The sequence below is a fragment of the Xenopus tropicalis genome, chromosome 7 (genome assembly GCF_000004195.4).
Source record: "Xenopus tropicalis strain Nigerian chromosome 7, UCB_Xtro_10.0, whole genome shotgun sequence".
Classification (NCBI taxonomy): Eukaryota; Metazoa; Chordata; class Amphibia; order Anura; family Pipidae; genus Xenopus; species Xenopus tropicalis.
Genome location: NC_030683.2, coordinates 24,906,744 through 24,922,805, shown reverse-complemented (window position 1 = coordinate 24,922,805; position 16,062 = coordinate 24,906,744). Strand labels below are relative to the sequence as shown.

The following is a 16,062-nucleotide window of genomic DNA, read 5'->3' as shown; positions in this document are numbered from 1 at the left end:
ACGTAATGTGCGCTTCTTCCCGGGGAATGGGGGCAGGCTGCGCATTTAGCTCTGACAGATTTAATTGAACGCTGAGGAGTCTCAGGTAGTTTGGGGACAGCTCCGGAGCAGAGACACCACGGGTTCATTATTACTCAAGCACGTTAATAATAGATTAGGCTTCTAATGCAATGTTAACCTATGTTAATCATTTTCCTAAGCTTTGTGAAATCAGATTTTCCATTGAGTGGAGTTTAGTGTAACAGTAACTGCCCCCGGAGCATCGTAACCCCCCCAAACCCCGCGTAGGGATAATCTCTGCTTCATCACCATCGTTACCAGTCGGATTTATCATTTGGTATTTAATACATTATAGCCTGATGGGATAATAATAAATACAACGCTCATTGTACATAAAGGAGCGCTTATTTATCTTACAGTTTCCCAAAGATACATTGGAAATGGCAAGAATGGATGAAACGGAAGTATATGTGCGTTTTTGGGAAGCTTTTTATCTTCTCACCAGGCATAAGCAAGGCACGGCCTTCCAGCTGTCATGGGCCCCAATTTCTAGCTCCTTGCAAAGGATGATGGGTGCTGGGGTTTATAATTGCCAGGAGACAGGTTGAGCACCTTAGTAATTAGTAATTAGGCCCAACAGCACAGCCTGACTCTCTGGGGTATTGGCACCCCACCAATTACAATATAGTCTGCCTGTGTTGGCCAATTGTGGGAATAGGTTGAGCCCCTCACCTTAGAGCAGTGATCCCCAACCAGTGGCTCGAGGGGCAACCCCTTGGATGTTGCTCTCAGTGCCCCCAAACCAGGTAGTTATTTTTGAATTCCTGACTTGGGGGCAAGTTTTGGTTGAATAATAACAAGATTTACTACCAAATAAAGCCCCTGTAAGCTGATAGTGTGCATAGAGGCTGCCTAATAGCCAATCTTAGCCCTTATTTGGCTCCTCCATGAACTTTTATGGTGCTTGTGTTGCTCCCCAAGTCTTTTTACATTTGATTATGGCTTATGAGTAAGAAAGTTTGGGGACCCCTGCCTTAGAAGTATCAAATAACATTGTCATTGTTTGCTCCCCCTGGGCAGACCCCTAAATGTCCATCCCCAGAGCTGGGGTCTAGGGAACTAATGGACCGTATTGATGAATTTGGGACCTGCTGATTACTAACAGGGGTCTTAGTCATGTGGTGTAATGGCCACTCTGTGGGTGGTGAACAGCCCCAAGTGCATGCACAATGTTTTATTTTAATACTGGGTTGGACTTGGCTGGTGGAATACTGGAAAGATACCCAGTGGGCCCCACTGACCCAGGCCCATTACGTGTTAGGAACTTTGGGCCCTTCACCCCTGATTGCAACCACAAGGAGAAAGTAGGGATTACTTGGTGCACATTGGGTGGAGGTGGAGGTGCTAGTGGAGTTGGTTAGATGTATTTAGATGTATAAATTTTATATATATATACACAGGTATATATATATATATATCCTGATATACTGTATATACTGTACTTCCTGATGACGATCCCATGTGGATCGAAACTCGTAGATATTTATATTTATGCCTGAATAAAGGATTTTTTTAATGGATACTTATGCCGTGAGTGCTCTCTGCAGACTGGATGTGAATTGTGGGTCAGCACCCGGCTTATGTTTCTTGGACTGAGTGCCAATATTGGGTATATATATATATATATTATTGCTCACACTCTTGTACAAGGCATTAAATGCTTGGAAGGCTGCTTCCCTTGCCCACAGTAGCTCAGCAGGGTTGCTGGCTGCCATGTCTAGCTGCCTGACTTATTGTTTTGACCCAGCGCATGATCTGTTGAAGTCAGGACCAGATCAGCTTTGACTGTGCATGTTATTGGTTGGGGATCAGTGCCGGAGTGCTAGGGCCAGGAAGTAAGGCAGTCCCCTTTCCTATCAGTACCCTTCCTTTCATTTCTGCCTCTCTATTGTAAGGTGAGAATGTTATTTGGGTTTGTGTGGGATACAGTGTATCTTATAAATAATAATTCCTCTATGCTGTAAGGGAGGAATGTAATGGCCGAGGCTGCTTCCCAGGCAGTAGAAAGGCGAGCACTGTACATGGCTTATTGCCATTCAGCGAGGGCTGCTGCTTGAGCATTCTCTCCCAGTACTTGCCTCAAATGAACTACACTATGTTTTATTCAGTGAGCTCCTCTTCTAAGAAATACAATGTGGCTGCCAATAGGTAAAGGCATTTTGATTACTGTGATTCACCCTGAGGGGAACTTTGCAATCAAAAAAACACCCCCTGTGCCACTGTTCTAAATGTAATATTATTACAGTCAAGCCTCGATTCTATGCTTTGCTAGGGGCTGGGAGAAAAACGCCCAAATTCCAGGGAAACGTAAAACTGGGGAAGGAAAAAACGCAGCTTGCCTATGTGGGACCATGAAAAAAGGGCGTCATTGTACTTCATTCCCATCAGGCCTGCCCCAGTGGAGCTTACACTCTAAGGTCCCTATTACATTCCCATCAGGCCTGCCCCAGTGGAACTTACACTCTAAGGTCCCTATCCCATTCCCATCAGGCCTGCCCTAGTGGAACTTACACTCTAAGGTCCCTATCACATTTCCATCAGGCCTGCCCCAGTGGAACTTACACTCTAAGGTCCCTATCCCATTCCCATCAGGCCTGCCCTAGTGGAACTTACATTCTAAGGTCCCTATTACATTTCCATCAGGCCTGCCCCAGTGGAACTTACACTCTAAGGTCCCTATCCCATTCCCATCAGGCCTGCCCTAGTGGAACTTACACTCTAAGGTCCCTATTACATTCCCATCAGGCCTGCCCCAGTGGAACTTACACTCTAAGGTCCCTATCCCATTCCCATCAGGCCTGCCCTAGTGGAACTTACACTCTAAGGTCCCTATCACATTCCCATCAGGCCTGCCCTAGTGGAACTTACACTCTAAGGTCCCTATCACATTCCCATCAGTCTCTGCCCTAGTGGAACTTACACTCTAAGGTCCCTATCACATTCCCATCAGGCCTGCCCTAGTGGAACTTACACTCTAAGGTCCCTATCACATTCCCATCAGGCCTGCCCTAGTGGAACTTACACTCTAAGGTCCCTATCACATTTCCATCAGGCCTGCCCTAGTGGAACTTACACTCTAAGGTCCCTATCACATTCCCATCAGTCTCTGCCCTAGTGGAACTTACACTCTAAGGTCCCTATCCCATTCCCATCAGGCCTGCCCCAGTGGAACTTACACTCTAAGGTCCCTATCACATTCCCATCAGGCCTGCCCCAGTGGAACTTACACTCTAAGGTCCCTATCCCATTCCCATCAGTCTCTGCCCTAGTGGAACTTACACTCTAAGGTCCCTATTACATTCCCATCAGGCCTGCCCCAGTGGAACTTACACTCTAAGGTCCCTATCCCATTCCCATCAGGCCTGCCCTAGTGGAACTTACACTCTAAGGTCCCTATCACATTTCCATCAGGCCTGCCCTAGTGGAACTTACACTCTAAGGTCCCTATCACATTTCCATCAGGCCTGCCCTAGTGGAACTTACACTCTAAGGTCCCTATCACATTCCCATTAGTCTCTGCCCTAGTGGAACTTACACTCTAAGGTCCCTATCCCATTCCCATCAGGCCTGCCCCAGTGGAACTTACACTCTAAGGTCCCTATCCCATTCCCATCAGGCCTGCCCTAGTGGAACTTACACTCTAAGGTCCCTATCACATTTCCATCAGGCCTGCCCTAGTGGAACTTACACTCTAAGGTCCCTATCCCATTCCCATCAGGCCTGCCCTAGTGGAACTTACACTCTAAGGTCCCTATCACATTTCCATCAGGCCTGCCCTAGTGGAACTTACACTCTAAGGTCCCTATCACATTCCCATTAGTCTCTGCCCTAGTGGAACTTACACTCTAAGGTCCCTATCCCATTCCCATCAGGCCTGCCCCAGTGGAACTTACACTCTAAGGTCCCTATCCCATTCCCATCAGGCCTGCCCTAGTGGAACTTACACTCTAAGGTCCCTATCACATTTCCATCAGGCCTGCCCTAGTGGAACTTACACTCTAAGGTCCCTATCACATTCCCATTAGTCTCTGCCCTAGTGGAACTTACACTCTAAGGTCCCTATCCCATTCCCATCAGGCCTGCCCCAGTGGAACTTACACTCTAAGGTCCCTATCCCATTCCCATCAGTCTCTGCCCTAGTGGAACTTACACTCTAAGGTCCCTATCCCATTCCCATCAGGCCTGCCCCAGTGGAACTTACACTCTAAGGTCCCTATCACATTCCCATCAGTCTCTGCCCTAGTGGAACTTACACTCTAAGGTCCCTATCACATTCCCATCAGGCCTGCCCCAGTGGAACTTACACTCTAAGGTCCCTATCACATTCCCATCAGTCTCTGCCCTAGTGGAACTTACACTCTAAGGTCCCTATCACATTCCCATCAGGCCTGCCCCAGTGGAACTTACACTCTAAGGTCCCTATCACATTTCCATCAGGCCTGCCCCAGTGGAACTTACACTCTAAGGTCCCTATCACATTCCCATCAGTCTCTGCCCTAGTGGAACTTACACTCTAAGGTCCCTATCCCATTCCCATCAGGCCTGCCCCAGTGGAACTTACACTCTAAGGTCCCTATCACATTCCCATCAGTCTCTGCCCTAGTGGAACTTACACTCTAAGGTCCCTATTACATTCCCATCAGGCCTGCCCCAGTGGAACTTACACTCTAAGGTCCCTATCCCATTCCCATCAGGCCTGCCCTAGTGGAACTTACACTCTAAGGTCCCTATCACATTTCCATCAGGCCTGCCCTAGTGGAACTTACACTCTAAGGTCCCTATCACATTCCCATCAGTCTCTGCCCTAGTGGAACTTACACTCTAAGGTCCCTATCCCATTCCCATCAGGCCTGCCCCAGTGGAACTTACACTCTAAGGTCCCTATCCCATTCCCATCAGGCCTGCCCCAGTGGAACTTACACTCTAAGGTCCCTATCACATTCCCATCAGTCTCTGCCCTAGTGGAACTTACACTCTAAGGTCCCTATTACATTCCCATCAGGCCTGCCCCAGTGGAACTTACACTCTAAGGTCCCTATCCCATTCCCATCAGGCCTGCCCCAGTGGAACTTACACTCTAAGGTCCCTATCACATTCCCATCAGTCTCTGCCCTAGTGGAACTTACACTCTAAGGTCCCTATCCCATTCCCATCAGGCCTGCCCCAGTGGAACTTACACTCTAAGGTCCCTATCACATTCCCATCAGGCCTGCCCTAGTGGAACTTACACTCTAAGGTCCCTATCACATTCCCATCAGGCCTGCCCTAGTGGAACTTACACTCTAAGGTCCCTATCCCATTCCCATCAGGCCTGCCCTAGTGGAACTTACACTCTAAGGTCCCTATCACATTCCCATCAGGCCTGCCCCAGTGGAGCTTACACTCTAAGGTCCCTATCACATTCCCATCAGTCTCTGCGCTAGTGGAGCTTACACTCTAAGGTCCCTATCACATTCCCATCAGGCCTGCCCCAGTGGAGCTTACACTCTAAGGTCCCTATCCCATTCCCATCAGTCTCTGCCCTAGTGGAGCTTACACTCTAAGGTCCCTATCCCATTCCCATCAGTCTCTGCGCTAGTGGAGCTTACACTCTAAGGTCCCTATCCCATTCCCATCAGTCTCTGCCCTAGTGGAGCTTACACTCTAAGGTCCCTATCACATTCACACAATGTTATCAGGAGGCAATTTACCTGCTAGTATAATTTTGGGGTCTAGGAGGAAACCCAAGTGACAGGGCCTGTTATCCAGGATGCTCAGGAGTTTTCTGCATAAGGGGTCTTTCCATAATCTGGATCTCTATACCTTATGTCTGCTAAGAAGAAAATTGGAAATGCTAATCCACATGTTTCTTATGCAGGGATGTAAAATAGTTTATATTTTACCCTCTGGCAGGAAGTGACATTGGGGAGACTTGTGCCCTGTAGGAGGGAGCTAATCTTTGATTGGTGTAAAGAAGAGCTCCAACTTCCGAACCAAAATTTGTTAAAGAGTCCCACACAACACAGAGACCCCTAATATTCCTATCAGTGTAATCTGTTCCTTCAAAAGTATAAACAAACACCATTTCTGCATATTTCTGTATCATTGGCAGGGGAGGAGGGACTAAAACATTGATGTTACAAATTGCACAAACTTCTCCACAGCTTACAGACAGCATGCAGGAACTACATAACCCACAATGCATTGCACTATGATGTTCCTTTCCTTATTGAAATCATGTGTGCAGGGAATTGTGGGATTGGGAGGGTGCAGGCTGAAGGCAGGCTGAGGACAGTCAACTACTGTTACATTTTTATTTATTTATTTAGTGACCACCATGGAAAGGGATCCAGGGTATCCACTGCTTTCCCGAATGGTATTCACTGTGTCCACTCCAACATCTGGAAGCCTTAGGCTCTACCCGTTATATCATTGGAGCTTTTAGGAGTGAATGTGTTACGTTTGCATTGTTGTCACTTCTACTGCTAAAATATTACATTGTCAGCTGCAAAAGGACTAAAGGACAACATGGCTACTCCGAGGCTGGATGTTTAACAAAGAACTACTGGGGCCAATAGTCTGCATTTCTCTTGAGAGCATGGCTCCATTTGAGTGCAAGAGCCCCATGTAACATCTGCTCTGCTGGGAGGTGCCCCTCACTATAATGTGCCGAGTGGCAGCTCACTGGTCAAAATAGCATTACACTTGTCTGAGAGGGCACACTGTAACAGCTCACTACAGATCAATAGTTTTAGACATTTTGGGGATCCTGACCCTGTGCGGACAAATATTTGGTCAGTTCTTCCTTAACATGGTAACACATGATGGAAACATCCTGGCACAGTAACTGTTATATATCAACCCCGCAATCTCACTTAGTCACCTTGAGGCAGACCTTTGAGGAGAGCAAATAAGGACTCATATATATTCATTCTACGTTGCTTTGAGGTTGCCGTCCCTCAAGGGGTGCCCTACGGTTTGGGAACCTTTCCCCAAAATCATTAAGTTCATTATGTTCACATTTGCTTCTAGTAATCCGAGAGTATCTACTCTCCAAATTGGGGCTGATCTCTCCCTGGGCAATGGCACATATGCATTTTTCATTTGTGTGTATTCAGTAAAAAAAAAAATGACTGAAAAATGTCAGGAAATGGCTCAAATAATTTTCCATACACAACTCTATAGCCAAAAAGTTGGCACTGTGCTGTTTTTGGTTGGTAGTTGGCTTGCGTGCCATAAGCGCAGTCACCCTAACAGGGAGAGGTTTAAGACAATTCCTGGCAATTTGCTCCTATAAACGCCACATGGGCACACGCTGCCTATTTCGATACCAATGTTAATAACAGAGAAGACGACACACACGGTGTTGGCATCACGGCAAGTGTACGGCTTATGGAAGGAACACTGGCAAAGCATAATCTTGTTTACTGAAACAGAAATGAACATTTGCGTGATGCAAAGAGAAGAACAAAAGGTGGTTGAACGAAACCTGTCATTTATTTAGAGAAAACATTTAATTTGTTTCTTTTTTTTAATGTTATATCTACATCTGCTGTATCCCACCTGCGTGCAGAGTTATATTTAGCGGGTATGAAAAAAGGAAAATGAATCCCATTTAGAAACAATTTCAGGTTTGCTTCCATAAAAAAATGACTGACTGGTATATCATACCCGAAATGCAAAATGGCTATGGGGCTTTGCTCTTTGCAGACCGGACACCTCAAGGTTATTGTCCTTGGACCTGTCTTAGACCCGTGGTTGTGACCTAAACTTGGATTTCCGCAATGTTCCTGCAACTACTGGCTACCAATAAACTTGTTTGTGGCCAAGACCCATCACCCGTCTTGGTGGCTTTTTCTACGCTAAACTGGCAGCCAGGCCCCCCCTCAAAGTAGCGCAGAGGAACGTGTATTGTTAGACACTGCGTTGCTCTGGTTTGGGTGAATTGGCATAAATAGAATAGGCAGAATACATTTTTACTTTTTACTGTGCTAGCAGGGGTAAATGTAGATATATAGTACCCTTTAAATATTTTTAGATATATGTAAATTATACTCATGATAGGTAAGTCATAATTAGTCATTTACTAAGACCCTGAGCAGAAGTGGAAAAGCACTAGGTAGCAAGAGCTCACCCATTAGTTCTCCTGCAGAGAGCACAGGTAGCACCATAATCATGGGGGTTTCTGTAGGTCCCTGTGCTAATAATTTAGGCTTCATTATATTTTGTTATAAGAAGCTAAGAACCAGCAATGTCTGCTTACATTTCCCCAGAGTCAGACTGGGCTGGCTGGATATTGGGAAATAACCTTGTAGGCCCCGGCCTTCATGGGCCCTGCTGACCTGGGATCACTCCCCTGCCCAGACTGCCCCCTCTCCCTAAATCACAGCTCTGAGGGGCCCCGGACTTCCCAGTCTGACCCTGCATTTCCATAATAAAGCTTTGCAGCCTATACAGATCTTATGGAGACTCCTGCTGTAGTTTGGAAACTATAAAAGCTCATTCTTGCAATGCCATTCAGATTCCTGCCATTTGGATCTCAGTTTGTGCAGCTGGATTAGCGGGTTCGGTGCTGTTCCGGGCACCTCTGTGTTCAGAGCTTTTATTGCTTTACCCTTGGGAATTACAATTTTTAGTTTGTGATGTTCCATCCAAAGGCTGTTATGTGCTAAATCTTTTTCAGATCCAATTTATTTACAGTCCAGTTCCTCCGTTGCCTGAAGCATCAGACTTTAGAAAACATGCAGCCCCTCGGAATAACACAGTCGGCTGCCGCGTGTTTCCAAACACTCTCTAAATGCGCGTGAGATATTTCAAACTTTAGAATGAATGCGGCTTACCTCACAGGAGTGATCCGAGGCACGTGTTCCCGATGTTCAAACATTGTGCCTAAGGCACTATCGGACTGGGAAGTTTTATTTAACGGAACGGCTGGCAGTGGCTTTTGTGGAGGGCTTGGTATGCAGGAACCCTAGGGCAAAAAAGTCAAAACAGATATTTAAGAAAGTTATTTGCCTGACAAACGCTTTCGGAACTTCCAGAGTTTAAAATGGGAAATTGCATAGCAGGAAATGTCTTCTGCCACACTAAAGCTGGGCATACACTGTTAGATATGCTGGTTTGGTAACTGATTTGCCCACCAACACTCTGGCCCTAATCAGGACAATCCAATGGTTTGGACAATTATTGGTTTATAATAAAGGCCTAGCAAGACCTGTTGGAGGAAGAACACCCTTGTCCAATGGGATTTTTCAGATTTTTAAACAAACAAATATATCAAGCAGGGTGATGGGAGAACTGCATAACTGGGCCAATAAATTGCCAACATGGTCTGCGGAGACAGACTTAATTGACCATGTATGGCCTCCTTCAGTTTACGGACTCCGCATAACAAACATCCTTTACTAACTTTGAACAAACATTAGTATGTCTTAGGGGTAAAATAAAGCAAATAAGAAAAAAATATTCAATGGCAGCAGGGGCTGATCTGATGTTTTGACTAAAAAAAACAAAGGTAGGACACAAAATATATTTTCATGCAACCTGGATTATATGGTAACGGGCAAAGTTTGTTCCTGTGAGGTAGCCAATTAGATGTTTGCTTTTATTTCTATAGCATGACCACACAAGGACCGGGTTTAGCCTTATCCAATGGATAATGGATTAATTGGATTAAAATGAATTAATTTGGTGCAGACACATTGGTGGTTGATATGCCAATTATAGACACAGATTATCACACAGATTTGTTGGAAATTGACTGAGCTGTGTAAAAAGCTGAGTACTTTTGATGTCAAAATAATCCTCTTGCTTTTTAATAATGTTTAAATGCATTGACTAGCCCTAAAGTGTTCCATATTACTTATACACCCTTATCCAGGATACCTTAAAGGAATACTGTCATGGGAAAACATGTTTTTTTCAAAACGCATTGGTTAATAGAACTTCTCCAGCAGAATCCTGCATTGAGCAATCAGATTTTTTTATATTTAATTTAGAAATTTCACATGGGGCTAGCCATATTCTTCATTTCCCAGGGTGCCACAGCCATGTGACCTGCGCTTTGATAAACTTCAGTCACACTTTACTGCTGGGCTGCAAGTTGGAGTGATATCCCCCCTCCCAGCAGCCGATCAGCAGAACAATGGGAAGGGAGCAAGATAGCAGCTCCCAGTAGGTATCAGAATAGCACTCAATAGTAAGAAATCCAAGTCTGGCTTGGGACTCCTCCAGTTACATGGGAGTAGGAGAAACAATAGGTTAGCTGAAAGCAGTTCTAATGTGTAGCGCTGGCTCCTTCTGAAAGCTCAGACTCAGGCACAATGCACTGAGATGGCGCCTACACACCAATATTACAGCTAAAAATACATTTGTTGGTCCAAGAATAAAATTTTAAATGGTAGAGTGAATTATTTGCTATGTAAACAGTGTCATTTAGAAATAAAATGTAAAAATCATGACAGTATCCCTTTAAGTTCCAAGTTTACTGTATAGCAGATCCCATCCCTGCACTGTATGTCAAAATAACATATTCTGCTTTGTGCATTGTTATAACTCCCAAAGCATAAAATATATTAAAATGTAAAGAAAAATATTTCCAAACCTCCTTTCTTTCTTTCCCCCCCCCCCCGGAATAGGTCGAGCTCTGCTTAATATGCCCGCTTGGGCAAGTGTCCTGACCACATTAATCTCTAGCTTCCTGGATGATAAGGAGCTATAAATATATTCAGCTTATCAGTGCTTGTTTGGTGCAAGAATATCAGAAGCAAAAGAAAGGAAGGACAAGGGATGTCAGAGATATTCATGAAGTTTCTGAGCTCGACAAACATGGAAAGAAAATGTCCCTTTCTTTTAGCTCTGAGGCTCTGACTAATGGGAACTCTGCCACTTGGTAGCTGCTTATATTATATATATATGGGAGAGAGAGAATGAGTGATAAATTTACTATTTAGGAGTCCATGCAGGCCTTAAAATAGTAAAAAAAAAACCCTGCAGCCTTTATTTTTATTAGTTAAAAATTCATATATATTTATATTTAAGATTTCTATGTTTTTACTTATATGTTAAAAATTGTCCTAATTTGTTCTCAGTGAACAAAGTGCAATTCTGAGAGCAATCACCATGTTTTTTTTCCTATAATGCAGCATTTATTGCCAGAATTCCAGAGTTGCTGTGGTTGCGTGGTGGTGATTAGTGATGAGCGAATCTGTTCCGCTTCGCCGAAAAGTTCGCGAATCTTTCAAAAGATCCGCGAAACGGCGAAAATTCGCGAAACGGCGAAAATGTTGGCTATTTGTTTTGTCACCCGCGGCTATTATTTTGTCGCGGCTATTGTTTCGTCGCCTGCGGCTATTGTTTCGTCGCCCGCGGCTATTATTTTGTCGCGCGGCTATTGTTCTGTCGCCCGCGGCTATTGCTTTGTCGCGCGGCTATTTCGTCACCTGCGGCTATTATTTTGTCGCGGCTATTATTTCGTCGCCCGCAGCTATTATTTCGTCGCGCGGCTATTGTTTCGTCGCCCGCAGCTATTGTTTCGTCGCGCGGCTATTGTTTTGTCGCGCGGCTATTATTTCGTCGCCCGCGGATATTGTTTTGTCGTGCGGCTATTATTTTGTCGTCCACGACTATTCTTTTTTGACGCCGGCGACAATTTTTGGACGTGCGGCGAATTTTTCTGCAGCGAAATTTTTCATCCGTTTCACGAAACAATCCGTCAATGGTGAAACGCGGAAATTCGCCGCGAATCCATGCCTGGCGAAACTTTTCGCTCATCACTAGTGGTGATTCTTCCACGTCAGTAGGTGCCAATGATGGTGCCTGAGATCCAGAACATTAACATTGGAAATGGAAGCAGTCCTGGCATGTTCTTGAGATCCAATCAAAAACATTTTGTCTTTTGCAGATATGTTGTTCTGAATGTTACAGACTGAAAATGTAGTATTTCATTTTCTTCTAAACAGAGAACCCGGCATCAGATACATCTGGACAAACCGTCCCCTACTGTTTCTTTAGACTCTATGGGCATCTTGTTTTCATATGATGAAACAGAACCTAATTTTCCCCTAGAAAAGTTTATAGATATCGCAAGTGATTAATGGATTTGACTGAGGAAAATCTGCCCCAGGACAGAACTGATTCTCTCTTTGTGTGCAGAATTTTGCCAATAACATATTCATCATGGATGGCCATTTGTTCCATTTCTGCTACCTCTCTCTCTCCGAGGTAATGGAGTCATTTAGCATAATGAGTCGAGATGCATTGCCTACATCTGATATGGGCTTGTAGTTAAAGAAAGTGAATGATCGCTTAGTTGCAGAAGCAATCATGGACTATTGATTATTTAATCATTTAAGGGCATTTGTGGTCTGAGAACTGATTTCTTTTTAGTTTATATTATTTATCATGTGCAATTAACAAGACAGGGCACTATTTCTCTATTAGTGTAGAAGCTGATCATACTTCTCTTGCAGATTTTGTGTTGATCAATGAGAGATGGCCAATATGTCTGTCCTCCCATCACTGGTGATACACAAGACTATTTGTTCAACAATTAATGATTAACCAATGAGCACATAATACCCTCATTTAATAATATTTAAGTAAAATAATTTAGGAAATGTTGTGCAAATCTGTATCCAAAGAGAACTGGCCACAGTAAGATTAGTGTTCCCAGTATCCCAAATGGCTGGTAACTGATGATGTGACTAGTTGGCCACTAGTATAAGGACGCCTGCCTATCCAAAATCTTGCCCCAAAACTGAGGGTTTACTTTTTGCTGCTAAAACAGCCTTTACCCTCTACTCTTCCAGGAAGGCCTTCTGGATGTTGGAACATTGTTGGTGGGATTAGCTTCCAGTTATATATAAGAGGTTGGGCACTGATGTTGGGGACCAGGCCTGGCTCACTGATGTTCCAGTTCATCCCACTGGTGTTCAATTTGGTTGAGATTAGAGATCTGTAAAGACCAGTCAAGTCTTTCCATTCCCATCTCTGCAAACCAATTCTCTATGGACCTTACTTTGTGAAAGCTGATGCCACAAGGTAGGAAGTGCCGCATTGCCAAGTACATCATTGAACGATTAAGGTGACCGTGCCTTAGCAATGATGGCTTTGACATAAAAAGTCAATTCCAGTAATTAGATTGGTTGTCCACCTTTTGGCCATATAACGTAAACCTAATGATTCCTCAGTGACACTGATGGGAACATATCCAATGTAATTACAAGGAAGAAGAGCACAGTCAGTTCACACATCTTCCCAGTGTTTGGAGACTGTACATTTAGGTAACTGTAAATAAATATTACATTACTTGTAAAGTTGGAGATACCACTGTATAAATGCAGTGCCAGGAAGTCATACGGCACAAATATCTTTAATTTCTTAATATTTTATAACTGTAATTGGTGCCTAATATTATTGTCTGATCAACTGAACTGAAATTGAACATATTTGTAATCATTTTGGAATTAACTAACATCTTGGCTGCAACACAGCTGCAAAGTGGAGGCTGGAAAAAATGTCTTGCACAATTTTATAAAGGGCATATACAATACAAACTCATGGCTTTGGAGTGGCAGTTATAGACAGTGTTACACCGCTAATAGAAGGCTTTTAACTGAACAGCAATCTTTGAAGGTCACACTGTCAGGGCAGATTTATCAAAATGTGAGTTTAGAGCTTAATACATAAAAACTCACCCACATTCTATTCATTCTTATGGGATTTTAACAAGTTATCAATTGGTGAACTCTAACTTTCACCCAATCATAAATATACTTCTAGACATCCCAAGGGAATGAATAGAATGTTGGTGAATTTTTTTGTATAAAGCTTTTGATTAATCTGCCCTATAGGGTTGCCAAAAGCAGTTGAGCCAAAAGCCTGGTATTAGTGGTCTAAACCTGCTAATATCTAAGAAACCACTAAAAATAGGAACTAAATATAAATTGCAAAGGTTGTCAGAGAATTACTCTTCTTATTACATCATGAGTTTAGTAACATATTAAGTAACATATTAGTAATTAAAAAATATACCTGTAAACATCTAACAGAAGGCTTTGCTGGAAGAGGCCGTGCAGGCACTGTTTGTTGGAATGGAAGACTGTGAAGTGGCGCTTGGACTTTTCTCGGAAGGCTGTGCTGAGGTAATTCAAGTATCCGTATTGGGTGGCTAATGTCAATCGGGTGACAGCGGGGCAGCCTTGTATTGTACTGTATGGAACTTTCCTCCTGTTAAATAGAAAAAAGCCATTTGGGTTTATTAATATTAATTATCTGTATAAGAAATCAATGCAATGGTTCTGTAAGCATTTTGAGCACTAGGTTGTGGAAGCCATCGGAACTTTGAGATTCCTTTTTAGTGATATAACACCAGGGCGGAATAACTGGGTTGCTGTGACCTTCAAAAAGAGCCGTTAAGCTGAAAGCCTGGTATTAGTCTATAAAAGTGCTGATGGTTCAGAAACCACCAAAAAAAACTGAAAAATAACTTAAACTTAAAGGTCCACTCCAAACAAGTTTAAATCAGTTCATATTGTTGGATATAGAACCCTTTGAATATAAAGCTGCTCATCTCTCTGGGAAGGCTTTTCATACATTAGGACATTGTTGGTGGAGTTTGATTCCAATTATAAGTAAGAAGCTGGGTATCAGGCAATCAGCCTTTGCTAGCTTCATCCCACAGGCAGGGCTGTATTTAGGTCCAATGCTGCCCAGAAACCAGAACTTTTACAAGCATTTGTTTTCTATATAGGCACCTGAGGGCATCCCCTAAAGCTGCCAACCTAGACACGTGCTCCTGGGTGCCTATATAGAAATACAACCCCTCCCACAGGCGTTCATCTGGCTTAAGGTCAGGTCTCTGTGTGGGCAGTCATGGTTCTTCCACTTCCATCTTAGCAACCCTATTCTGTTGCTACGAAGTAGGAAGGATGGAATTGTCAAGAGTGTTACTGTATGAAATGGCACCTTCCTCAGCAATAATGGGTATGGATAAAATAGGATAATAGGCATTACTACTGAACTATCAATGTTGCAGATTGCAGAGTGTCTGCTTAGTTTTTGTCGATGTCCTTTATATAGCCAATTGCACTTATTAGAAGGGTTGTCAACATGCTTTTGGCCATATAATGTGTGGCGGTTTTACTTATTAGCAGTAAACAACTTATAACTACTACATCCATATCATTCATATGGGCTCAACAACATACCAGACTGCTCTAGCTAATTGTTTCTAATATAATATAGCAATTGGTTAGTTGCAGTGAAATAATACTCGCCTTTGGTGGACACGCGGGTTTGCTCAGGACATGCTTAGAAAGCGCTGTGCTATACTCTTGATTAGGCTCATTTGAGCACCCACCTCTTGATGGTCTCACCGACCTGCAGTGAGAAATGATTGAATAAAACATGGTGTTAGAGCCGGCTGCAACCTTAATTTAGAATGACACATTGAAGAGTCTCTTCATTTTTATTCAACACGGCAAATAAAAAAAAAATAAAAAAAAAAATGATCAAATCCCTTTGCAGGAATGAAAATAAATATTGATTTTTCTGGAAGCCAGTAGCCTGTTAAATTAGCTTCTGCAATCTGTGAAAATGTGTCTTTTCATAACGCCCCCGGGGGACTCTTCTAATGAAACTTGTGCCTCTGTAATAATGACCTCCAATGTGGAGGCTTCGGCTCACTTGACTAAGTTTCGATCCTAGTTAGCTAGATTGCCTGCAAATGTTTAACTCAGACTAAAGTCACCCAAAAGTTCAGGCTAAACTCTAATTGCTTAACTCAAGCTTCAGTTGTTACCAGCCAGCTGCTTCTATAGAGGCAACCAGATGATCACTGCCAGTAAATAACGCTGAGCATCAAGCAAGATTCTCATTCCGGAATGTTATGTACTACATGTCCTCATTTCCCTCTGTAGGTGAGCCAACTGGCACGGTTTGGAATCACAAACTGGAACTAGTTGTAGGTAGACAAGGCAGGAAATTTGGGTTCATCATAATCAAGTACCTACTTTCCTTTTC

The 16,062-nt window shown here is 43.4% G+C and overlaps 1 protein-coding gene across 1 annotated transcript in view; it reads right to left on the bottom strand.

Annotated features, from left to right (window-relative positions):
- adam12 (ADAM metallopeptidase domain 12) overlaps positions 1 to 16,062 on the bottom strand; it is a 317,400-nt gene that overhangs the window by 2,517 nt on the left and 298,821 nt on the right. The window contains 3 exon segments of the mRNA NM_001040014.1: positions 8,880 to 9,010; positions 14,074 to 14,268; positions 15,318 to 15,420. Of these exon segments, the coding sequence (NP_001035103.1) occupies positions 8,880 to 9,010; positions 14,074 to 14,268; positions 15,318 to 15,420 (429 nt within the window).